At 51.3% G+C, this 25,620-nt stretch overlaps 1 protein-coding gene across 2 annotated transcripts; it reads right to left on the reverse strand.

The window, feature by feature from the left end:
- Camk1g (calcium/calmodulin dependent protein kinase IG) lies at positions 1-24,558 on the reverse strand. Of its 2 annotated transcripts, none has more exons than XM_050148286.1 (13): positions 24,389-24,558; positions 16,220-16,349; positions 14,394-14,522; positions 12,042-12,116; positions 10,678-10,816; positions 9,965-10,088; positions 6,761-6,836; positions 5,139-5,251; positions 4,101-4,179; positions 2,316-2,403; positions 1,659-2,083; positions 874-989; positions 1-738 (listed from the first exon to the last, which is right to left on the reverse strand). In XM_050148286.1, exons 2-12 carry the CDS (start codon positions 16,318-16,320, stop codon positions 899-901), a joined length of 1,440 nt encoding a protein of 479 aa, XP_050004243.1. In that variant the 5' UTR covers positions 16,321-16,349; positions 24,389-24,558; the 3' UTR covers positions 1-738; positions 874-898. The 2 variants fall into 2 exon arrangements, with proteins under 2 accessions (XP_050004243.1, XP_050004244.1); XM_050148287.1 differs by having other exon boundaries at positions 1-771.
- Between the last annotated feature and the right edge of the window lie 1,062 nt (positions 24,559-25,620).

Raw genomic sequence — 25,620 nt, forward strand, 5'->3', positions numbered from 1 at the left:
AACACAGACAGACATAACGATGCACCTGATTTTCAGGGGAGAAGAGGAAGCCAAGGCAGGTGACCTGGCAGACATGAAAAAAGTTCCCCGAATTCTTCCTTAGTGGTGTGTGAGGTGTGCGGCTGGGAGAGAAGAGCTCACAGTCCATGGTCTTGGCCTTCTCTCCTCCACCGTGGAGGATGGGCACTGCCGTGCTTCAGAGGCAGGGAGAACTCTGAAGCATTCTGAGTCTCTGCGCAGTGGGAAGCTAGTCCTGGAGGGAAGGCCTAGAGTGGTGAGTGCCCCAGGCCTCTGGGAGCAGCCTGGCATTCATGCGAAGAGGCAGGTACTATGGTAATGAGCCCAGTCTGGCTGCTGGCCAGAGGGGCAGGAGTGAGGATGCAGAGCAGGGAGTCGGAATCAGACTCCTTATGGCTTTGCTTGGAGGAAGTGGCACAGCCTGGCCAGCCCATAAGCTTTTCACAACAAACAACACAGACCCAGATGAGAGCTATCTAGGGACACTGCACAGAGCCACTGCACGAAGGATGAGGGGATGTGGGATGGGAAGGCTGGGAGACCTGGAGGTTGGGATGCCACCGTCCTGCCCCTGGTCTCAGGGAATGTCCATGCCTTGGGGATCCTCTGTGACTTCTCTGAGAGTCTGCCCCAGGCAGCATCAGGTTACTGTTTCAAACCAGTCGCTGCTCCCTCCATCCTGGCTCCACTGCTCACCGTCCTCCTCCGGGCAGATGCCAGCTTAGAAAGACAGGGGAGAGTCAGACGAGTCTCCTGAAAAGGGGAGCACTCTGGGTGAGGGGGAACCCCTCCTTTAATCCTTCTAGACCTCAGTTGCCCTGTTTCCCAGCTTGGCCTGCCAGCCCCAGACCTTACCTGAAAACCTCATGGTCTCCTGGGATCACATGATGAGACACACCCCCGTTTGCCCCGCCCGGCAGTGGGAGTTGCCACCAGCTTTCACTGGTACCATGACCTCCGACTTGAAGTTCCTAGAAAGGAGCCACAGTAGAGTCCTTGAATTATCCGAGGCAATAAGAAAAACAGTCGGTGTTCTTCACACCCATGACATCTGCCTTGCCATCCTTTTCTGAAGTTCTGGCGGCACAGCCCTACTGTGAAGACCTCCACGGCTCCCTTCTTCCTTCCTGCCCCAAACAGGGAAGCCCTGGTAGCTCAGAGCATCTAACACCAGCACTCCCCACTTGCACACCTGCCTTTTCCTTTGTTCAGTACTCGGGATTAAATGCACCGTGCATATGAGACAAGTCCTCTACCTTTTCCTTTGTTCAGTACTCGGGATTAAATGCACCGTGCATCTGAGACAAGTCCTCTACTATAGGGCCAAAGCCCAGCCTGTCTCGTGGCTAGACCGCTACAATACCTCTGTGACTGTTTTATAGACGAGCAAGGTTCAACTGGTAGGATATCCCAGGAGGAGAGTGATTCCAGCAGGAAAGGGCTCCTTCAAGCCAGAGGTGAGACCTAACTGGTGTCTCTGGCTGGCGGCAGAAGCTTCCCTTGCCTGGGCCCGGAGTTCCTTCCACCCTGTAACTGCTATTAGCTGGCCTGACTTTTGTGTTCACTTTCTTCAGCAAATTGTTCCTGCCCCTCCTGAGCAGATGAGCAGGGTGAGGCTAACTGTCTGTGAGACTACGTACTGTTTTTTGTTGGCCTTTCTGAAGAGGGTGGGCTCGGAGCAGAAGGAGGACTTCCCCTTGTTCCCGATATTTAGACAGCTGGAGCAGCAGCCGCAGGGCCCAGTGGCTAGGGGGCCCTGCTGCATGGGCACCAGGCTACTGCTGATGCGCAGGGAGCCATTGACCAGACAGTTGAGTGAGCGGCCACCAGGAGCTGAAGGCCGGGAGCTGTGCGGGCAGGGCAGTCGGGTCAGTGCAGGAAGGGGTGTGCTTGGGTCCAGGATGGGGGCCTCTGTGATGGCACTGTCATGGGAGCTTGTTCTGGAGACTTCAGGAGCTGGGGATACAGGCGGCCTGTTCTCCACCTCTGGGCGGACACCGGGGCCGTGCAGGTTCATGTGCAGTTTCCTCATGTGGTGCACCACTGCGGCCGCGTTGAAGGCTTGCTGAGGAGGCAGGGAGTGTCTGGTTCTGCTCTTGCAGCAGCTTCTGGGTTCCAGCTGCTCCCCGGGGCCTCTGGAAACCAACCTGCCCACGACCCAGCTCACAGAGGGCACAGGGCACTGCTGTTGCCTGGGAGAGGGATGCCCTAAGAAACCCGTCCACCAACCCCAGGTGGTCCAGCCTCCCGGGGACCCAGAAAACGCAGGGCACGCTCAGCCTCTGAGCACAGCTCACCCTCCACTTGCTCTTGGCAAAGTTCTTCTGAATCTGGAGACTGACAGATGGGTAGATGTCCCGGTGCAGGGCTGTGTTCCCGTCAATCCTGGCATGTAGGAGGGGACTTGACTACCAGGTGGCCCTGACACTCAAGTCAGAAGTTGGACAGGGCTCTAAGCATGCAGGACCAGGTTCAACTGGTAGGATATCCCAGGAGGAGAGTGATTCCAGCAGGAAAGGGCTCCTATATCTCCCTGGGCAGGCCTTAGGGGGCTTGTGCTTTGGCAAAACAAAAGACTTTGAGAACAGTGTTGACAAACTGTGGTCTTGGGGGCTGTGTGCTCATCACCTGCAATTTGCAAGTGAGGGCTCACAGCTGTGAGCACTGGCGGGCATTCTGTGTGATCCTCAGCAGGGCTGAGTGGGTGCCATTGATCGCAAAACCTCAACTGTCGGTCACCTGTCCCTTTACATCACAGAGCGACCTGCCACTGCTCCTCTTGGCTCAGTCTGTGCGGGGACACCCTCTGCAAGACCACCTTAATCAGGCCGTGCCTTGCTCTTCGGCTTCTTAGTCACCTGTCTCTAAGAGTTCCTCAGGCACCTGACATGTGCATGATACTGGTACAACCACCAGGGGACCAGAAATAAGTGAGAGAGATGGGGACATGGTTGCCAGGAGCCTCTGCTCTAGCTGTGTCGTGTCTCATGCCATGGGCCAGATAAATTCATGGTGAGCCAGGTAATTAAAAGGAGAAATAGAAGGTCTGCGTGGACTGAGAAGTCGGGGCTTCTGTGCAGGGATCTGGATCCCACAGGAGGCATGGAAGTCAAGAGTGTTGGGAGCTGTGAACCCGCAGATCCTGAATTTCTGGTAAACAACTTGTTATCCTCTGCTCTGAGACAGCCTGCAGCTGCTCTGAGCACGAGACCCTCAGGAGTTTCTGATGGCAGGAGAGTGGTTTCTGGTGGGTTTGGCTGGGGCGAGGCTATCCGTTAAGGATCCCTATATAAGCTGCCCCTGGACACACTAAAGGGGGCATTCCTGTCTCAAGGATGACCGGTGTCTCTGTCTGTGTGTCTTTGCGTGTTTCAATCTTCAGCCCCTTGCCCGGTTCACGAACTGTATAGTAGCGCATGGAGCGCAGCCGGTCATGGTGCACTACAAAGAGGAGGGGTATTTTCTGTGGCGATCAAAGGTGTGGTAAAGAACAAGCCTGGAGTGAGGGTGTGGGGAAGCAGGAAGAGAGGTCTAGCTCTGAAGCCTCTCTGGATCAGAGACGGTTGGCTAGAATCGTGGGCACTGGAGAAAGAAGCCTGGATAAGATCAGAGAATGCCTGTAGAGGCAAAGGACCTTGTCCTTGCTGTGGAGGGAGGTGGGACAAGTGTGAGAACTGGGAGTGATAAGAAACAGCAGTGCATCAAGAGTTACCTGTCTTCTCAAGTCACATCACACGCGTGCACACACACTCCTATCCAGAATTAGGGACTGACCTAGGCATGCCCTCTACCAGAAACATGCTCCTTAGGACAGGTTGGTTTTGTGGTAGCTAGCAGTCAGCATTTTACCATGTGGGAGCTGACACCTAGCCTGAAGACTGAACCCTTGACCTTGGCCTCTGGAAGTGATTAGAGCAGGTCATTGGCCCCCACAGGTCAGTCTGCTGGCCCCTTGGGCCTGATGAACATGTGTGTGTGTGTGTTTCCTGGGTGCCTCAGCACTGGCCTTGATGTCTGGGAGATCTTGGGAGTTGTTGGGACGCAGGAGAAAGGAGACAGAGCCCACCCCACGTCTCACTCACCAGGGGTGCCTTAGGGCCTTCTCGCAGGTGTACCGTTCATTTGGGTCCTTCTCCAGCAGATGGCAAATAAAGTCCTTGGCTAAGGGGAATCAGAGGCTCAGTTAAGGACCAGATTTCATGACTGATAGAAATTCACTTCCGGGCTGGTGGGTGGCAGTGAACGCATCTTTAGCTAATCTTGCAAAGAGGCGGTTTGAAGTCTTAAAGCAAGGAGAGGAAAAAATCCAAACCACCTAACGGCCCACCACAAGCCACCGAGAAGAGAGCTCCAGGCAGCCTCACCCACACATACAGGGGAACCTTGCCAGTCACGTCACACCAATGTGCCTGCACACTGTGTGCGTGCAATTGCCGGTAAACACGTGGGCTAACATGTGAGCGCTAGCTTTTCCATCTCCAACTACCACTTACCAGGCTCTACAAGCATGCATGCCTCATTTCTTACATACAGGATGCATGCTGCCTTCTCCATCAAATAGCATGCGTGCTTCCTTCTTACACACAACATGCACACCACCTTCTCTCCCAACATGCATACCCTGCCTTCTCCTGCCCAGCATGCGTACCCTGCCCTCTCTCCTGCCCAGCATGCGTGCCCTGCCCTCTCTCCTGCCCAGCATGCGTGCCCTGCCCTCTCTCCTGCCCAGCATGCGTGCCCTGCCCTCTTTCCTGCCCAGCATCCGTGCCCTGCCTTCTCTCCTGCCCTGTCTTTTCTCCTGCCCAGCATGCATGCTGCCTTATTTCACACGAGGGTCTGTTTTGTCCTGTTACCTAACACCAGGTTGTGTCCCCTGCCTATAACCCTTCTCTCTGCCGGACTTTCCACTCTAGGCCTCTCACCTGACCCACACCCCTCCTCACCCTCTCCTAGGCACTGTGCCTTCTTCCGGGAAAGCAAGAGCAGGGGTCCTAGCTTCAAATGCTTTGAACCAGTTAAAGACTTCTCTACTCTCTCTGGCAGCTTCTTCTGTATGAGTCCTGGGGACCGTCAACTCCATTAAGATATTTTTCTCTTGCAGCCTCTGCCTTCACACCCACCTGACTCAGAAATGTCATCCCAGAACGGAGACTCAAACTCATAGTAGCCTTCTTTGATCTTCTCAAAAAGTTTTGATTCCGTTTCTTCATAGAAAGGAGGATACCCACACAACCTGCAGGAAGACAGGAAGGGGAGAGTCGGCTAGACATTCCCTCTTCCCTGGACCAACTTCTCTTTCTTCCAGCCTCCCACTGGACACATTTATAGTCAGTGAGGCTCTCAGACCAGCAATGTGACTAGAGCTTCATCACTCAGAACGGGAAGGTCCCATAGAGCACAGGCAGAGCTGAGGCCTGAAGAGGAAGGACCCTGTGCAGGACATTTGCCCACTGAGCCCTTACGTCCTGTGGCTCTTGGGTGATCTCTACAGATTACCCTTAAGTAGGATGGGAAACATTACAAGGATGTTTTGGTCTACTTTTTGAGACAAGGGTCTCATGTAGCCCAAGTTAATTTCAAACTTCTATATAGCTAAGGATGACCTTGAACTTCTGCTCCTCCTGCCTCTGTCTCCCGAGTACTAGGACTACATTTGTGTGCTACCATAACCAGGTTTTATTTTCCAAAAGGATGCTTTATTTTATATGTTTATCTGTGTTTGTGTGTCACACGTACACAGGTATGCGCAGAGGCCAGAAGAGGACATGGGATCCCCCTGGAGCTAGAGTTACTAGCCCGATGTGGGTTTTCTGGAAAAGCAGCAAGCGTTCTTCCGAGATTTCTTTCTCCAGCCCCCTTCTCACCACTCAGTTTTATACTGTGCTGTGATTGAACTCAGGGCTTCATGCACGTTAGACAGGGCCTTTACCAACTGAGCTCCGTCCCCAGGTCCCACCCAGCCTAGGGGACAACTCAGGCAGATGTTATTTGAGTAAATGAGTTAGAGCATTATTTAACGGAATCCACGCTAAGAGGCAAGGGTTATTCCCTAAGAACAAAGCTGGCTGCTATAGTGGGGGATGCGGGATGGGGAAAGGGGGGCAGGAGCCTTCGGAAGGCCAGGAAAGGGAGTGCACGATCGTCTGTGGAGCAAAGGAGCCTGGGAACTCCTTCACCATGTTGCCTTTGCCTGGTGTCACTGATGGGTGTGGGGAGCAGAGATGCTTCAGCCTGCCTTGTTTCTAAGCCGTGACCTCTCATTTTCTGCTGGTTCCACAGAGTGGCTGGAACTCAGCAGAATCCCACAGAGGGTGGGACTACAGAGCCCGAATGAGGGTGGCCCAGGGGGCCAAAGAGAGTGAGTGCATGCTGGCTTCTGTTCATGGCTTAGAGTTCAGGGGACGTGTGTGTGTGTGTGTGTGTGTGTGTGTGTGTGTGTGTATCTGTATGTGTATGTACATAGTGAGCTTGTGTGTATACATGAGTGAGCATATGTATGTACATGAGTGAAAATATGTGTGTACATGAGTGAGCATGTGTGTGTACATAAGGAGGAGTACGTATGTACATAAGTGAGTGTGTGCATAAATGAGCTTGTGTGTACATGAGTGAGTGTATGTACATAAGTGATCATGTGTGTACATAAGTAGGAGTATGTGTGTACCTAAGTGAGCTTGTGTGTCTGTGTTTACACATGCATACATAGACCCTGAGACCAACACAGACGGCAGCTTTTACTCACAGAATGTACGTGATGACACCAATGGACCAGCAGTCCACAGCCTTACTGTAGGGCTTCTGGGCCAGAACTTCTGGAGCTGTAGGAAATCAATGGCAGGTTCAGGGCTAGGGACAAGAGAGGATGCCAGAGACAGGAGTAGAGGACAGGAAAAGGGATGGGAGTGGGGAATGGGAGAGTAAGGTAGGGAGCATCTGCGAGACTGAAAACTCTCCAAAGGCAGGGACTGTTTCTCCCCACGCAGACGCTGGGAGAAGAGACTTATTCCTCCATCAGTCCTGGAGTCTCCATAAGCTGTGTATGACTCCTCATCAGCCTGGAGGGCTCCAGCCTTGTCGCTCCCATCAGACTAAGTACTCTCTGAGAGGGTCTGTCTATGCTCACATGGGGGACCCTCTGACAGCAACACCTTTCTCTGCTCACATGGGGGACCCTCTGACAGCAACACCTGTCTCTGTTTACATAGGGGACCCTCTGACAGCAACACCTGTCTCTGCTCACATTGGGGGACCCTCAGGATAAGGGTCACCCAAAAGACCCTCGGGATAAGGACCTGTCTCTGTCTTTGGAGCAGGAATCTGCAGGGTGGTGTGGTCTCTCCTCCACTGCAACAGGAGCCCTGTGAAGCAGAGGCTCTGTTTTCTGGTCACCTCTGGAAGGTCCAAGAAAGTGGCAGAAACTTGCTCACCTATCTCTGGGCACCTGCCAAGGGCGAGGGGAACTTGAGGGATCAGTAAGGCCACTGGCCATGCCTCCCTCAGATTGGGAGAGCCAGGCAGACAGAGCTGCCTTCTGAGGGCACCCCAGTATTGAGTTTAGTATCCAGAGACTCCCACACCTTTAGGTGAGTGACTAACTCCCTATGGGGAAAACAAGATCTTTCTGGGTGTCTTGGCTCCGATTTTCCCAAGTCCATCAGGCGGTTGCTGCCTAAATAGAGAATATTCTCTTTTCTCCTCCTCCTCTCAGGTCCAAAGACTGCGATCATCAAGTGCCCGGTTGGTTCTTCTCTTTTCAGGAGTTCTGGGGGCGGGAAGGGCAAAATGTCCAGCTTCTGCCACTCCTGTGTGCTTCCCGGAGTTACATGAGGTGCCCACACCCCTTGGGTCCAAACTCATCGTCATGTGGATACAGACTCCTAGCAGCTGGGTCTTCTAGTGTAGGGGGGAAAGGGGTGAGTGCTCCACCCATTAGCTCTCTGCCAATCTCAGGTTGTGATGGTGGCAGCGTATGCCCAGAGGTACTATTGGAAGGGCTCAGGGCAGGTTCTACAGAGAGCAGGATTAGAGAGGCAAATGGACGGGCCAAGGGCTCTGTAGACAGTCCCCGGGGATGAACCAGTACACACATAGTCACTTTGCTCTGTGAGTTATATCACAGTTGTGCTGGTTGACTTAACACAAGCTAGAGTTACTTAGGGAGAGGGCACATCAGTTGAGGAGCTGCCTCCAGAAGACTGGCCTGTGGGTAGGGTGTGTGGGCCACCCTATTGATTTAGGGTTGATGTGAGATGAGGAGCCCAATTCATTATGGTTGGTGCCGCCAACCACTGGGCAAGTGGTCCTGTGTGGTATAAAAAGCAGGCTGGGCAAGCACTCTTCCATGGCCTCTGCTTTAGTTCCTGCCTCCAGGTTCCTGCCTTGAGCACCTGCCCTGACTTCTCTGGATGGGCCGTGTCAGGATGTGTAAGCCAAATGAAACTTCTCCTGTCTTAGGTTTGTTTCTGTCAGTGTTTTATCATAGCTGCAGAGAAGGATAGGAATTGGTGCCAGAAAAAGTGGGGGTGTTACTGTGACAGAACTGATCGTGGGGTAGATTGTGGAGGGCGTCAGGGCATTGGGCTCGAAAAGACCATCGAATGCCCAGAGATTAATTAGCTATTATGGGATCTTAAAAGATAGGACTGTCAAGAGGTGTACAAACGATGGAGGCCCGACTTGTGAAATTTCAGGGAAGTAAATACTACCAGGGCTGTGTGTAAGATATTTTGAATTAAGAATCCATGGCATATGGTCAACTGGAGCTGAAAAATTAGCTGAGATTAGCAAGAGACCAGCACTATTGAGCTTAAATTTCCTGGGAACTGTTTCTTCAGGGTCAGCACCCAGAAGCAGTAGTCTGGGTACATCTGACTGTACATCAAGCTGGTGGCAGAACTTGGCAGATAATGTAGAAGAGTCTGCCACACATTACTGGTTTTGAAAGCATGAATGGATCATGGAGAGCAGCTCAGGATTGGCACTGCATGTTGGTGTTGGAGGCCAGGAGAGGCTGAAGGTGCAGCTTCATTGCAGTAGAGACCTCAGGACAACACAGATTCCGGGGGTGTGGAATGGCCACCAAGGATGGTAACAGCTATGGAGTACAGTTGGCTTGAGTCTACAAGACAAACTGTTTGTGATGTGCATAGCAGAGCCAGGGAAATGAGCTGTCCAAGCCCATTGGAGCTAAGAAAGCAATGAATCCCAAATGTCAATACTGATCTATTTACTTTGTTAGATTCTGGTTTTGCTTTGCTTTAATTGAAACTGTATTCTGATTCTCTCTTGGAGTAAGAAAGTATTCAACTTGTTTTGTATTTTACAGGAAGCTCAGTTAAGAGACTGGAAATTTTTTAAGATGTTGAACTTTTAAAGTGTTGGAAATTTTAAAGGCTGTGTTTAATGTATTCTTAACATGTTTTCTTGGGAACAAACAAGAAAGTAAAGGTTACAGTTTAACAGTTCCATAGCTGTGTTTCAAACTGACATGGTATCAGTGGTGCTGGGGAGTTTATGTCAACTTGACACAAGCTAGAGCTATCTGAGAAGAAGGAACCTCAGCTAAGGAATTGTTGCCATCAGATTGGCCTGTGAGCAAGTCTATGGTATATTTTTCATACTTAATAATTGATTTGGGAGGACCCAGCCCTCCGTGGGCAGTGTCATCTCTGAGCAAGTGATATGGGCTGTATAGGAAAGGTAGGTGAGCAAGCCATGGGGAGCAAGCCAGTAAGCAGCAGTCCTCCATGGCCTCTGCTTCACTTCCTGTTTCCTATTTCCTTCCTGAGTTCCTGCTCTGACTTTACCTACACGCTATAAGATATAAGATGAAATAACCCCTGTCCTCTTCTGGTCCTGATGTTTACCACACACAGCCACAAAAGGCAAGCTAGAACACTTGTGGTTGGACAAACACATGGCCAGCTTCTGCAGCTCCTGGACTCACCCACGTAGCCTGGGGTCCCACAGGCTGTGGACATGACTCCATTCTGCTCCATCTTAGATAGACCGAAGTCAGTGATCATGATCTTGGAGTTCTCCTCAGGGGTGAGGTACAGCAGGTTCTCAGGCTACAGAGGATACACAGCATATGAAAGAACCACCTGAACGGTGTTCCGGTCCTTCTTGATATGGGGTTTCCTGGGATGCTAAGCCCTGGGCTCCCAGTTCAGAGGCCACAACCCCTTTGCCTATTCTTTTCCACCTTCCTCCTATCTGCACCTTTTCTCAGGATCCAAAAACTCTGTATCTTGCTTATGGTCCTGGCTTTGCTCACCTCTCCTCGCTCCCAACTACTCTAAACTGCATTTTTGCAGGACCAAACCCTTGGCTAATTGTCTCTTATCTCCCAAAGCCTACTGTGGTGCCTGCTATGGTTTAGACCCTTAGTGAGTGTTTGTTATGCTTGAATTTGACTGGTTGTGAGGTATTTTGACATCTTAATGGGGAGAACATTCAAAAGGCTCTCAAAAAGGCTAAGGCGTAGCTGAACAATGACCATCTATGATCAGCACAAGGAATCTTAGAGCAGAAGCAGCCTTTTGAGTCCAACCAGGCCAACGTTCCCTGAGAGTTTTACTTCCCAGTCTGATGCAGCACCATGAGGCTCACTCGGCTTTCCTGACATGCGTTTCCCACCCAGCACTCCTGCCCAGTCACCTTGAGGTCTCTGTGGACGATGCCATTCTCATGGAGGTATTTCACTGCCGACAAGACCTGCTGGATGACCAGGCTGGCATCTTTTTCTGTGTAGACACCACGCTCCAGGATCCGGTCAAAAAGCTCACCCCCAGAAACACTGTAGATATGAGAATCTGATTCTGTATCAGGTCAAATGGCAAGCACTTCTCTGTAGCCATGGGCTGTAAGCACGGGCAGACACCCTGAATTGAGATTTGAGGGTACAGGAAGGCACTCTTCTGCCTCAGAATATTCCCTCTAGGTGTTTAGGATGATCGCTAGGGACCATTTCTTTGGTTCAAGTGTCGGTTGTTTTTTTTCTGGAAGCTTTAGTATAATTCAAATGGCCTTGGTTAGAGTACCTGGAAAAGCTAGGGATTCCTTCCTATGGATACCAACTGTCTTTGCTTTCTTGGGACACAAGAAACCATTATAACACAGAGAGGCGATTCAAAATTGGACAAAGTGTGAAAATGAGATTAATTATGCATACCTTTGTAACAGAACTTCCTTCCCCTTTAGGGAAACTGGGCAACCTATGGCTGCAGTTTCAGATAGGGACAAAGGAGTATTTCAAAACTTGAATGGTATGGGAAATGAAGACTTTGGAGCTTAAAAATCAAGCCTGACCCTCCATTATCTTTGATATCATCTATACTATGTTTCTAGAAGTTTCTGGCCAGTACTCGAATGTGAGGGCCAGAGAAGTCGCTGTCTTCAGGGAAAGACTGTGTTTCCTTGAGTATATTCTTAATATTTCTAGATATCATGTTGAAACCCGACCCTTTGGAGTTCCAACAGCTCCACCCCTGACACCTCACAAAACAGGTGCAACTCTTCTGTGTGGTGGTGACAGACACAGAGACCATTCTGCAGTTGTACAGAAGAATATACCACATAGCCTGCATGGAATGTAAGTAGGTCTCTCCCGAGAGATTTGTTCTTTATACTGAACTGAAATCATCTACCTAAGGTTTCTGCTCCTTACAATCACGTTATCCTAGAGTGATGTTGATACGTTTACTACTGAGTCCGTAGACATAGACTCATTAAGGTGGTGCCAGAGGAGGGTTCTGGTGGCTTACATCATGCCTGGCATTTGCCTTTTCAGTGGCTGAGTGGTTGGGAAGTCCGAGAAGATTTGCGGGTAGCAAAGAGCATGCACAGCTATTGTCTGCTCCTAGGAAATTTCCCAACTGCAATCAGCCCAGGGCAGCTTCAGCGCAGCACCAGAAGCTCTGACCCAGAAGGACAGCAGTTCAGAGCCCTTGGAGCTTTCTTAACTTTATCCCCTGACCCTCCTCCCCAAGGGCTCTTTAGGGACGAGGGTCACCTTCACTTACAGCTGCATGACCAGGTAGTAGTGGGTGGTGCTCTCATAGATGTCCTCCAGGGTCACGATGTTCTCGTGCTTGATCCTGGAAAAGATTAGAATCCTGTGATGGGGATGTGGTTCAGGTGGTCCAGACAAAGACAGCAGACTTAAACACAAGTTTTTATAAGATGGTTTGGATGGATGTGTAAGAGGTCTGAGAAGCCTTCCTGATGAGGCTAGCACAGAGCAGCTGCGGATGAAAGACCTCTCTGTCTGTGGGCAGCACCATCCCAGGGGCTGGGGGTCCAGGCTGACTGAAACAGAGGAAGTGAGCTGAGCACCAGCAATCCTCTCTCGGCTTCCTGCCTGAATGTGATGCGCACGGCCGCCTGGTGTTCCTGCCTCTTCTTTTCCATAATGGACTAGATCCTTCAAACTGTGAGTCAAACAAACCCTTCCTTCTTTACATTTTAGACTGAAAAGTACGTCTCTGTCATTTAGTTATACCAGGATTAAAGAGGAAAATGCAGGTGGCTCAGTGGTTAAGGTGCTTGCTGCAGAAGTCTGCTGACGTGAGCCCAACCCCTGGGACCAATGTGAGGTTCCTCAAACCTCCACTGCCCACCACGGCATGTGTGCTCACACATCATGTACACATGCACAAATAACAGTAATAATAATAAAAATAATCGATTAAAAACACATTGTAAAAAAAATTTTTTTTTGTTTTTTCGAGACAGGGTTTTTCTGTGGTTTTGGAGCCTGTCCTGGAACTAGCTCTTGTAGACCAGGCTGGTCTCAAACTCACAGAGATCCGCCTGCCTCTGCCTCCCAAGTGCTGGGATTAAAGGCATGCGCCACCTTTAATCTTTTTTAAAAATGAAGATGCACAAAATGCATAGTATAGTGCTTGGTGCTTGGGAAAGATGTAGCCAGTGGTAGATATCTAATTCAAGGTATCTTTATACCCCAGACTTGGTACTGTGGTCCCTAGAAGGACTCCACCTCGCTGGCAATGCTCATATTAACTTCCTTATGATTCATGCATTGAACTTATGTGTACTGAATATCAAAGCTGTTACACAGTGCAGTAAGAAAGATCACCAGAGTGCGCCTCCCCCAACCCTTCTTCCCAGGCTTTCCCCTGCAGAGAGAGAAGTGGATGTCTCTGGTACATATGTTCCAATGGATTTCTTCTTGCTTCCTTGAAGTTTATGCTTTTTGTTCTTTATTCCAAGCAACAGTTTCACTTTCTACTCAGTGGGCACTTGGCTTAGTTTCAGAGTCATTTTAAACGCTCTGCTCTGTGGCACTCTCTCTGGTTAACCCCTAACTCTCTCCTCAAAATCCTGCCACTCCTGCCTTCTATCCTGTGTAAACTGATGTGAAGGGTTTTATAACGGGTCTCCCATCCTCAGGGCTGGTTTCCCTACCCCACCTTCCTGCACTTCGAAGAGGGATGATTATTCATCTGATTCTGTCTCCTTGTTTGAAATCCACCCATCAGTCCTCTTTGTTCATATGATAAAGCCAGCATCCTTGATCCTCTGCAAACCTTGTTCCCCGTCCACACTCCATTCACACTGCCTGTCCTTGATGCTACCCACACAAAGTGTGGGAGTTCTAGTCCATCCTCTGTCCTCACACTTCCATGATTCTGCAAAAATTCTTGCAAAGCTCCCGACTTTCCTTTCTGTGCTGCCTCCTTGCCCACAAAATTCCACTCGCGCATCAAAGTCTTCCTTCTTGGAAAATGTACCGCATCATACACATTCATGGGGCATGTGGGCCAGCAAAAAAAAAAAAAAAAAAAAAAAAAAAAAGAACCTGTCGTCTCTGTACCATACTCTCTGCTGGATCACAGCCAGTCAGGTGGGAGACAAGGTAATTATGGGTGCTTCTCCCCAGCTGGGCAGTGTGGGCTCCTGGGTGATACCTGTCTCCAACGGTTCTGCTCATGTGTCAGTGCACCTGCCATGGCTTTCAGCATGCCACAGGCGTCCCACCGGCTCATGGTAAGAGCCTCACGGCGATGTGTCAGTGCGGCCTCAGGCAGTTTCCAGGCTGCCTGTGGGTTCTCTCTGGATCAAACCAAGGCTAATGCTCGAGTGCCCACGGCCTCTGCAGTCATCGGTTCTTCCTGCTGTCAGTCATCCAGCAGGCTGTCGGTTCTCCGAGCTACTCACTCTCTGGCCTACACGTATGCGCGAGTGAGTCCACCAGTCCATTTGCTGAACAGTTCCTCTGGCCCAGCTGCCTGTCTAACCTGACAACAAATCAGAAGGCCCGAGGCCCACAGGTGTGGCAACCCCGAGGGAAGGGCAGTCAGAATCCCACAGCTGCCTCCCCGTCCCCGCTGCCAGCCCTGGCAACTACTCACCTTTTCAACACAGCAATCTCGTTCTCTAGGCTACTGTCCCGGAAGGCCGGTGACTTCTTGATGCACTTCAGGGCAAAAAGTTTCCCGGTCACTCTCTGCTTCACCAGGAACACCTCTGAGAAGGCTCCTCTGTGGGGAAGAGAATGTGGCTCTGGCTGACAGAGAGCGTGCCCGAAGCCAAGAGGAAGGACGAAGAGGAACGTTTGGGTGATGTTTCCTTTGTCGCCATGAACTCAGATGGGCCGCATGCCCGTGACCTATCGTCTGACATGCCAGTGTGCTCTCCGCTTTGTAGATGGCATGGGATAGATGGGGGGACTAGGCAGCTGCTTTTCCCGGTGCCCTCCCCACAGACTGCTTCGGCTGTGGACATTTCTCCCTATGCAAACCCCATCGAGGCTTCGCAAAGCCGATTCACTTCCTAGGAGTCTCTACAGATGCTGGGGCATGATGGTTGGAACCCAGTAGGATTTGACAGGCTTCAGGGGTGAAGGGCCCCCAAGATCAGCCATCAGAACCTCAGGTAACAGGTAAGCTAGGGTCAGAAGCTGGGACTTGACGGCTCATGTTAGAATCTTTGAGGTGCGTGCTGTGACAGTCACAGCTGTGCTGTCCTTGCTGTTGGGGAATGAGGGCAAGAGAAACCTGGACGTGTCCAGGACAGACCCATTTCTTCTCCTGCTGTGTTTGACTTTCTGATGGCCGAATCTGCAGGCGTGGGGCTGGAGGACACAGGGATGACAAGCAGAGACACACTAACAGTTGGATCTACGTGGAAGGGTTTATTTGAATCAATTCTATCTTTTCCTTATGTCTAAACTCCCTTGAAAGCCAGATCCATAGCTCTGAAATGGCTCCTGAGTCCCTCTAGGTTTGCACAGGGTTGCAGTGAGGGGCCTCTGTGATCACCAGGAGGAAGGACATATCTGCCTCTGGGATGTCTCCTAGGATACAGAGTCACATCAGCTCTTGTCAAGCTGGGCTTCTTGCTCTCCACTTCTTGAGTTTATGGCTGGTTAGCAAATCATTCTGATTCACTTGTGAGCCTTGTCTCTCTTCCGCCAGCCGCCACTTTCCAGCCACCCCCCATGTTGGCAGGGTCCTTGAAGGAAGGTCAGGGCTCTGACAAGCAGCACTGCCTCTGTGTCCCCCTGTGCATGCACAGTCAGATACCTCCCAGTGGTGCCTGGTGCCTGTCTGTCTACAGAAAGAATGGGCATCTCTCACTGTCTGAGGTCATGGTCTCCTGGCCACGGCAGGGTGAAGCGACGCTTAGCCAGCACTGGCTAGGAAGCTTGCTAGAGGGGGCAGCCTGCGGACTCCACGCTTGCCTGGGCCCAATTATCCCTGTCTCATTAGCTGGCCAGCTGGGGTTCTGAAGAGGAGAACACTGGTGGCTGGAGCTGCTGGCTGGCCTGCATCAGAACCTGTGACCTCCTGGGGACAGGCAGGACTGAGTGGCCAGTCTCCTCCAGACAAGCAGCCTCATATGGAGTCAGCCAACCATGTGATTGCTGTCTAGGGGGCCGGCCCAGGCACCGTGGGCTCCAGCATTTGTAAAGCCCTGGAATAAGGAGAAGAGGAGGGGTAAAGGGGAGGTGATGGGCTGAGGAACCCACCTGCTCTCTGGGAGTCTGTTAGGAGCCTCTGGGGTGGCTTAGGAGAGAGAATCCGGGGAGGGGTTGGCGTCTCCTGGGGGCTCCGGGTCATTAAAGTAACACTCTAACCCCGGTGCTATAACATTCTGTCCAAGTCTCTCAGTGCAAACTGGGAGTGAGTTCCAGGGTCTAACCTCCCCCAGCAAGCAGCCCAGCCCCAGGACTTACGATCCCAGCACTTCCATGAATATGAAGGTTTTCCTGATATTGGTGGTCTGCTTCTTCCAGGAACCACAGTCGTCGTCGTCCTCCTCCTCCTTTTGCCCCATCCCCTCCAGAGTTGAAGCTGCTTGGGAAGCTTCGTGGGAGGCAGGAGAGCAAGACAAGGTCTGGTCAAAGTGTTTCTCAAATAAGACAGAACAGGTTGCAAGAGAATCTAAAACACCCAGATCATGACGTAATGGCCAGAAGGAGAGAATGGGAGCAGAACCTGGGAAATGGCAAAAATAAGAGCATTCTCCCACTGGCTTTCTAAAATGCTGCACAACTCCTGTGAATGGCGGCTCTGCATCTGCTCACTAGATGCAGGAGGGTGTAGACTGAGGGTAGAGACCCGACGTCAATTTGCGCGTTAGTGAAGGTGCACAGCGTTAGTGAAGTTACACAGCGTTAGTGAAGGTGCTCAGCGTTAGTGAAGGTGCTCAGCGTTAGTGAAGTTACAGCGTTAGTGAAGGTGCACAGCGTTAGTGAAAGTGCTCAGCGTTAGTGAAGGTGCACAGCGTTGGTGAAGGTGCACAGCGTTAGTGAAAGTGCTCAGCGTTAGTGAAGGTGCACAGCGTTAGTGAAGGTGCACAGCCTTAGTGAAAGTGCTCAGCGTTAGTGAAGGTGCACAGCGTTGGTGAAGGTGCACAGCGTTAGTGAAGGTGCACAGTGCATAGACTGACATGGAGCACCCAGTCCTTGGGCATCTGGGCTAAGCTTGGGAACTTACTGTTTATTCGGTCTCTGGAGTCAACCTGGCTCCTTCCCCCATCTTGCTGCTACCTGGTGCAGCTTCTGTGAAGGAGCCATGTTTTTCCCCTGCCACCCCCACAGTCTGCTCATGGAGCTGGGTGGATTTTTGTTAGCATCTGAATGGAAGCTTGCCTCACTGTGCATCAGAGCTCTGGGGCCGCACACATGAATGCAGCACCGGTGATGTTCTAATAAGTAGATAGGTAATAGTGGACAAGCTGGACCACGGTCCTCCTTCCCAGGGCAGCCAGGTGATGCGTCAGTCAGTGACTTGGGTAACGGGGACAAAGAAGGGGTCTTCAGGTGAGGACAGGGGAGGCATTGTAAGCAGCTGAGACCTGAAGCCGGTAGAGGAGTCAAACAAGCAAAAAACCTGCACAGAGCTGCTATCCTACAGAAAAATAGGGCTTGGGGTTCCCAAGGCAGTGAAGCCAGGACAGTGGAGTGCGCGGCTACTGAGCGTCAGTGATAGGAGGGCACCACTTCAGCCAACACCCTCCACCCTTGACCCTGACAGAGAAGTAGGAAAACGTGTCCGGTGGTTACTCCTTTTAGGCTGTGGCACTGACCCCGCCTTAAAACACAAACACATGCCTGTAAAAATCCCTGAGGCCACTTAGAAGGCTGTGGAGATAGCGCAGCCAATAAAGTGCTCATCTGAAAGTCAGAGGACGTGAGGTTGAGCTCTAGGAATAGTTGAACATAGTAACACATGTGTGTAACTCTAGTGTGTGCTGGAGGGGAGGGGAGGTGGAGACAGGTGGATCTCCTGGGCTTACTGCTGGGCCAGCCTGTTCTCCTCGGTGAGGTCACAAAAACACCACCACCACCACCACCACAACAACAACAACAACAACACTAGCAGCAGCAGCAGCATCTGAGGCCTTACACACACGCACATTCATGTGTACTCACACATGCTTACATATGCACAACATGCTTTTGCTTCTGCAACTTTACATTAGGTAAACAGCACTGGTTTGAATCCTAGGTTCGAATCCCCTCTCTCTATTAACGTCTTGACCTGGGTGGGACAGGTGCCCTGAGGATGATGGATCGTGTGCAGCCTGAGCTTGACGCCTTTGCATATCACAAACCCCAAACAGGAGCCTTGGTGTGGGGGGATGCCTGGACCCCACCAACTGTGTAGCCAGGAAAGGAAGGGGACAGTTGTAGCTGAGCTGTGCATGGCAGTATGTCAGGCTTATGGCTGGGCTGGCTAGTACCCAGGGATAGCGTTTTATTGGGTAACGCCCTTGATGGGCGATCTTGAAGAAGGCAGCAGTCAGGGTGAAGGGGTGCATGTCTAAATGAGCAGGATAGACAAGGTTGGTTTGCACACCTCCCTTTGAGTTTCTCACCTCCACAGAACAGCGGGACTGGAGCTCGCTCTCAGTGAGGAGCTAAAGAAGAACCCGAGCCTGGGGACCTTGGCTGTGCACGCCACTCCCCGTTCAGGACCTGTGGAGAATGGCTGCCTGCTCTGCAGGAGGCTCCCAGGCCTCATTAGCTGATCTGTGCTCAATGTTCCTTCCTTCCCATTGCTCCTAAATAGCCTTAAAAACATAGTATTCTTAGCCGAAGAGAAGCTGTAGAAAACATCTTTCCCGCCCACCCCTCCTCCCATACAACGAGTCCTAACAATTTAGCTTCATCATCTGTGTGAAACACTCAGGGCGCAGATCTGGACCCCACACCTTCTAAAGCTGGTCTCCCACAATCCATCATACCCCAGAGACCTCCTGGGGAGGAGGCCCAGGTAGGGTGGTCACAGGTAGGGGAGAGGGGCTCACCCACCCTGCCACTTTCTGCTCTGGCTCTCCCGCCTCTTCTCCCCTGACTTCAGAGACACCCTGAGCTCTGATATTCTCTTTGCTTCCCAGGCTCTCTGCCTCACACAGTTTCTCGTAACAACTTCCACTGGGTTTTAGAGCTTAGGAGCAGTTCCCACAGACTCTTCTGGAGCTTATGACCAATTCCACCTCTTTAGAGACCTTCAAGGGGCATCCCCACGTTGGCATGTGTGCCTGGTTTATGCCCCTCACTCCTCAAGAAAGTGAGATCTTGCGAGGATTCTATACCAAAGATTCCTATACCAAATACTCCTGGCAAAGAAAAATGACCGTGTTCATTTAAAACCATCTCTGAATCACGAGGTAAACACCCTTTCATTCAGTGAGCATTTATTAAGTACTTCCTGTATACATACCCGGCACTGAATACAAGTATTTCTGTGACACAAGCCTGGCCCTGTAGGCACTTGCAATCTAGCCGGAAAGAATGGATGCAGGTCTGTATCTATGTAACTATAGGCAGTGTGCCCGAGAACAAGCATTCCCAACATGCAGTTCCCATGACTGAGCCTGGTGCACACAGGAGGTCTAGCTAGCCCGAGCCCCTGGAAAGTGGGCTGGTTTCAGGTAGGAGCTGGGCTTAACATGGGTATGAATGGTAGATGCGTGTACTTTTGCCCTGCAGAGCGTGGCACTCCACTGCAGCCCTTGATATGAAGTCCTTTCTGAAGCACAGAGAGGGAGGCAAAATGGTGGCAAAAGCCAGATTGCCCTGCATCTTGTCGTTGTCCTGGCCTCAGAAGGATGTGATCTGAATCCAGTCCCGAGTCTCCGGACACTATCTAAGTCAGGACAGTTCTTTCCCAGTTCTTATCTCCCGCAAGGTATTTGGTGTTTGGCCACCCTGTTTTAGGCAATCATCCTCTCTAGAAATAACCCCAAAGAGATGAAGGCTTGGTCTTGCTGCAGTCTTGGTCTTTCTTAGCCTCTTGGTGTCCTTTAAGTTTCTATCAAGGGAGGAGTCAGAGGGGACACTTCTTCCCGAGGACATGCAGGACAACCTCAGTCATGGCATGTATGAGCCCTTCCCGTGCTTCTGGGACAGGCGCTCTCACCTGCGTTGGCAGCCAGCCTGGCTGTTGATGAGATGTGGCTGAGAGATGCTGGGCACGAGCCCAGCAGACAACAGGCCTGGCCATGGTGTCCCTTGGGGCTCGCTATCCTCTCCTTCCCAGTTCCACTGGGTCTGAGCTCCACCAAAGTCAGAAGGAACTCCGGAAGATGAGGTACATCTGCAAGGTTCTCCCCACTGCTATCACTAAACCCACATGCTAGGCCACATCATGACCCATACTTTCTTCACTCCCTCGTTCAATGTGGCTATTTAGGACCATTTATGGAGTCAGTGTTGCTCTGTTAGCATCCTGGAATCGTACTAGAACCTGTTCCCCCCACCTCACGCACACAATGCAGGGATGTCATGGTGCGTCTAAGCTCTCCTGCACAAACCAGAAGGGCAGAGTCAGAGGCTCCTTAGTGTGCCGTCTCTGTGGTTCTGAATCAGCGGATAATGGCTCTCAGTTCTGCCCACAGAGGATCAACTGCTGTACTTCCAGCATGCCCGCCTGCAGCTTCTTGGCAAGGCGTTACCTTGCTAGCTCTCGCTGACCCTAAATGAATCAGGGCACTCTGAGATTTGTTTTTCTTTTCTGCTGCTGGGGATCAAGTCCTTCCAGAGCCTCCCCCACTAAGCAAGCTCTGTACCCTAGAACTCTACCCTCAGTTACCTAAGATTTCTTTGTTCTTCTCTCCTGGACTGCTGGAAGCATGGCCTTGTGGGCCCGTGGACGCTGGGAGGGAGGTTATCAGTTGGGTCATCTTTAGTGAGAAAGTGTGCCCTGCCTCCAAGCATAGCCAGAGCCAGAGTGGACTACTCCGGTCCAGAGGGTGAAAGCTGGAGGTTTTCCTGACCTGGTACCACCATTTCCAAAATTCTGACCTGCACCAGACTTTACTGTCCTCTGCAATACAGAGTCTGTGTTGAGGGCACACTGGATAGTGCTCCCTGAGAAAAGTTGGCTTTGCTGTGCTGTGGCTGCCTCTAGAGCCTCAGTCCATACCAGCTTCCGGAAGGCTCCGAGGATGACTACAGACACTTGCTTACTGTGGACTCTGCTAGCTGTCCCCACATTTCCTTGATGATATGCCTTCTTAATACCCATCAGCAACAGGGACCTGCGGATGCTCATGAGGAGCCTTGGCTCACGCAGGTGGGGACAACTCCAATACTATTTTTACTTTATCTTTTTGTGGAATACATGAAATTCCCAGCATCCCATTGCCATCCATCACAGTCCTGCCCATTCTGGGGGTGTCACAAGCACATGGTGACATCCGTAAAGCAGACACAAACTGTGTCTAGTCCATAGGTTACAGGACCCCAGAGCCCCGCTTCTGGGGAGGAACACCTAGGCCCACTCTGCTTGTTCTCAGCCTGTGGCCACATGACAATTTCTGCTCACAAAACAGCTGAAGAAGGGGTTCAGTTGGCCTGCAGTTTATTTCCATGGAAAACCCACATTTCCACATTCCAGCTCAACCAAATCATCTTATTGCTTGACAAGTTGGCTTAAGGTTAGGAGTGCACATCTCAGAGCAGAAGCAGGAGTCCTCTCTGTGGCTTGCCCTAGTGACCAAGAGGTTGGGATACAGTGGCAGCCAGAAGACTGGAGTAGCTGCTTAGCCTTAACCACACTAGCCTTCTCAGTTTCATCTGCAGAATGGAACTAGCTCTGTCCGGTCTATTACTCAGGATGTCTATGAGGTCAGAGGCATCGGAAGGCACGTGCATCCGCTCCAGCACACATGACATACCCAGTATGGTACATGAGCTGAATACCAAGCATGGGGGAAGAGCAGGGGCTGTAGGTGATGTTTTCCCTACTGGTAAACATCCCGGTGGGGATGGACAGGACAGGAGATGTGGAACTACTGCTCCTGAGCCACCATTGCTCTCCCAGGCCTCCCTGAATGTGAGCACCCATCTCCCTGGGGTTCTGGAAGCCTAGGAGACAGACCACTTCCACACCGCACAGCCCCAAGTATGAACTCCGTATTCCACCTGGTCTTCAGCTGAGAAACCAGGCATCTACCTCAATGGGAGGGAAACAAGCCTGGGTATGTCTCTCCACATGCCATGTGCAGATGTCCTTAAGAGTTAATGAGCATCTAACACGCACGTATGAGGTGCTTCTGCTGTGCAGGCCTGGGACTCGTTACAATTAAATATCACAACCAGGTACTTCGCTGGAGCTCTCAGAAAGGGACAGCAAGATTCATACAGAAGAAGTCAGAGGACAGACAGGCTGAACTCAGGAAGCTGCACTAAGACGCATGGCGTGACAAACCTTCCCACTGGGGACACAGCTTTGATCTTCACAGACAGGCTGAGCAACCCTTCCCCCATGGCTACTTTCTGTCTGGCAGCTGCTTTGCCCCAGCCCCGGTGCCGTGCCGGTGCCATTGACCATGGCGGCCTGCCTGCAGTTGTAGAGGCAGCCACTGTCTTTCCTCAGTCGCCACTGCTCCTCCTCTCATTCATGCTCCAGCTCATTCACTCCCGGGCTCTGGCATGCGGCGGCGGCTGGGTGCCTTCACTCGTCACTCACACGCACTCCGTGTGGCAGCTTATTTCTGGCTGTGTGTGTGTGTGTGTGTGTGTGTGTGTGTGTGTGCGTGTGTGTGCGTGCATGTGCGTGTGTGTGTGTGTTTGGGGGAGAAGAGACACATTTTCTTTTCTTTGTAGCCAGACTTGCTCTCAGGCCTTGTGGAAAAAAAGGGCAAGGACTGAGCCTCTGGACAGAGCAGTGCTAAGCATTTTGCAGACATGATCCCTCTTGTGGTTTCCCTGCCACTTTTCAAAGTGACACCGTTTTATAGCTGAGATACTGGTGGAGAATGGTGTTCCAGGAATGTCATGCCCTGAATCAAGCAGACAGTGTGTCCCACCAGTCCAGTGTCCTTGTCAGTACACCACGGGACCTGTTGCCTCTTTTCTGGAGGTGGCTGCTGGGATGTCACTCATCTCCACCTTCTTCCTTATGATACTGTCATGCTGCAAAGCACCTGACTTATTCCTGGGAGACACATGGCTTCAATGATCTGGGAAAGAATTATACCTAACATCCTGTAGTGCCCAAATTCCTCATTGGTGAAGTCGGGGCACCATGTCTATTCCTGAGCTGCTGCAGTCTCCAGCTTAAACCTTCACTCCCTCAGACCTCAGTCTTTCCCAAAGTTTTCCTCATCTTTCTAAACAGGACTACACACACACACACACACACACACACACACACACACACACACCTCAGAGCAACATGAAATGGACTAGGGTTCAAATGCTATCAGCACATAAGGGATGCCAGTGGTAGCTGACTTTATAGCAGGGATCCTCTTATCCCCCTGAGAACCAGTGGCCCCATCTGTATGCTAAGAGGGGGACCATCTATCCCACCTCTGGATAAATTAAAAGCCCATTGCCATCTATGAAGTGCAGCGGTATCGGCTATTACTAAGCACTTTGTACTCAGGTCTGTTTCAGATATGGGTCTCATCTTTGTCCCCGGTTTAGCTCAGGTGCATAGGAATGATGGCTCCATTCTGCCTGTGGTCTGTGGTCCGTGATCCGGAAAAGATTCTCTCCTTACCCGAGATGGAACCTGCTGGACCCTCTTCACCCGACTCAGAGATTTTTCTCATGATCAGTTCTCTGTCTCCAGAGCAGGAGGCAGGCCAGGCTCACACTGCAGCCGGTCCTGCAGCCACCTCCACTATGCTCAGGGTTAATGTTGTGCGTCAAACTTACGTGGAGAGAGGGTGGGTGGTGAATTCAGACCTACTCTGAGCACCCCACAGAGCCATGCTAGGGAAGTTTAAAGATTCCAGGAGCAGACGGGCCCCTGGGGAAGGTGAAGGAGCTGGGTTATGACTGACAGATTTAGCAGTTGAGCCGTGTCCTTCATCTTGATGCAGCAGCCTTGGCCCTGGGGTGGGAAGCCGGGTCCTGCAGGGACCCTGCTGCTGCAGAGCCCGAGGCCATCTTTTCCCTGGAGTAGGAAGAATAGCCACAGGCTATGCACCCCAAGCAAGGATGCTGGTGTGGGCGGGGTGTGCCTTCTCTTTTGATAGATGCGGTAGGTCCCAGAGGTGAGGGAATGAAAGGGGAGCTGGGAGAGGGGTGCTAAGGAGCTGTCAGTCCCAATGCCCCCTATCCAACCCCACCAGCCAGGAGCTCACTGAACTGGGCACAAAGCTCCCCTATTCCTCTCCCTGCCGGTAAGTAGAGAAGGTTCCCCTGGGCCAGCCCTGGAGGAATGATCCGATGTCTCCCCAAGGAAGCCCCTACCAGGCCCCCATTCAGACTTCTCTTTCCGGATGCTACAACTTTACCCTTGAGACCACAGGAGCCAGGAGAGATTGGCAGGGGCTGAAAGGAAGTGAGTCTTCAAGCCCACTCTCCCTCCCATGCCCCACGTTTCTTGTTAGACAAGATAACCTCCCCAAATCCCAGAGAAGAAAGAGATCATCTTACCCAGGGACTCAGAATGAGGGTGCTCCTGATGTGGTCTTGGCCAGCAAGCCTGCTCCTACAGGTCTGTGAGGATTAGCTGCCCAGTGCTTTAACAATAAACCCAGTTAAAGGGGAGGAATGCAGGGGTTTTCTTTCCCAGGACCGTAACCAGGCAGCCTTAAAGGGGAGGAAAAGTAGCTAGAGTGGCTTGTATCTCTCCTTGCTTTCCTGGGCTCTGCTCTCCCTCCCTCCCAGGGAACTGTATCAGGAAAAAAAAAAAAAAAAAAGAACCCTTTGATGCCCGAGTGGCTGTTTACACACTGTGCAATTGTGGTTTGTGGTACAGTCGTGTTAAATTTTGTCTGCATTGATGTGTGTAAGAGCAGAAAACAGAAATACGAGACCGAGGTGTGGGTCACCCCTGAAGCGTAAACAGAGAAGCAGAGAAGCTCTCTGGGACTGCCTGACTCAGTTTCCACTTTACACAGCAGTTGCTGGGTTGGTGGCCTAAAAACCCCTCCCCCGGCCCTGCAATGGTGTCTGTGTTGACTGACAAGCCGTGATCATCATTTTGCCTGATATTTTGTCTCTTATGGAGCAGGGAGAGAAGCCTTGGGCTTGGCTAGTTCTATCCTGTTTTCTGAGGTCACTCTTCTCCTCAGTCTTAACCTTTGAGACCTGGAGATGCTCTGTTCCCTCAGGTACTTCTTCCTAGAACCCCTCTCAGCCCTGCCTCTTGACCAGTCTTTTCTTTCTTTCTTTCTTTCTTTCTTTCTTTCTTTCTTTCTTTCTTTCTTTCTTTCTTTCTTTCTTTCTTTCTTTCTTTCTTTCTTTCTTTTACAGGTGCCTTAGGCCTCTGACTTCTGCATCTGACTTTTTCCTTCTCTGATCCCTCAAGCTACCTCCTCACGGGTCCTGTAACCACCTCCGTGAGGACCCTCACCTAAGTGTAGCCATGTTCTAGCTACCTTCAACCTCACTTTTCTCCTGGAGTTTCCCCAGGGAGGTTAATGGCTACTGTCTTTCCAAGGCTCTTCAGAAGCCCTTCTTGTCTTAGGCCCTAGACGCTTTCATGTGTTTTAAATCATCCCTTCCATTCTGTGTCAGAGTGCGGACTTGGAAAAAACAACATTTCCATGGGTTATATCAAAGGCATCATCCCTTGGTCCTTGGGTCTGACCTTGCTGTCTAGTGGAGGCCACTTTCGTTGGTTCTCGTGCACGCCTGTGGTGGGTGTTTGCTCTCACGGATGC

The sequence above is a fragment of the Alexandromys fortis genome, unplaced genomic scaffold (genome assembly GCF_014885135.2).
Source record: "Alexandromys fortis isolate MF-2015 unplaced genomic scaffold, M_Fortis_MF-2015_v1.1 scaffold_62, whole genome shotgun sequence".
Taxonomy (NCBI): Eukaryota; Metazoa; Chordata; class Mammalia; order Rodentia; family Cricetidae; genus Alexandromys; species Alexandromys fortis.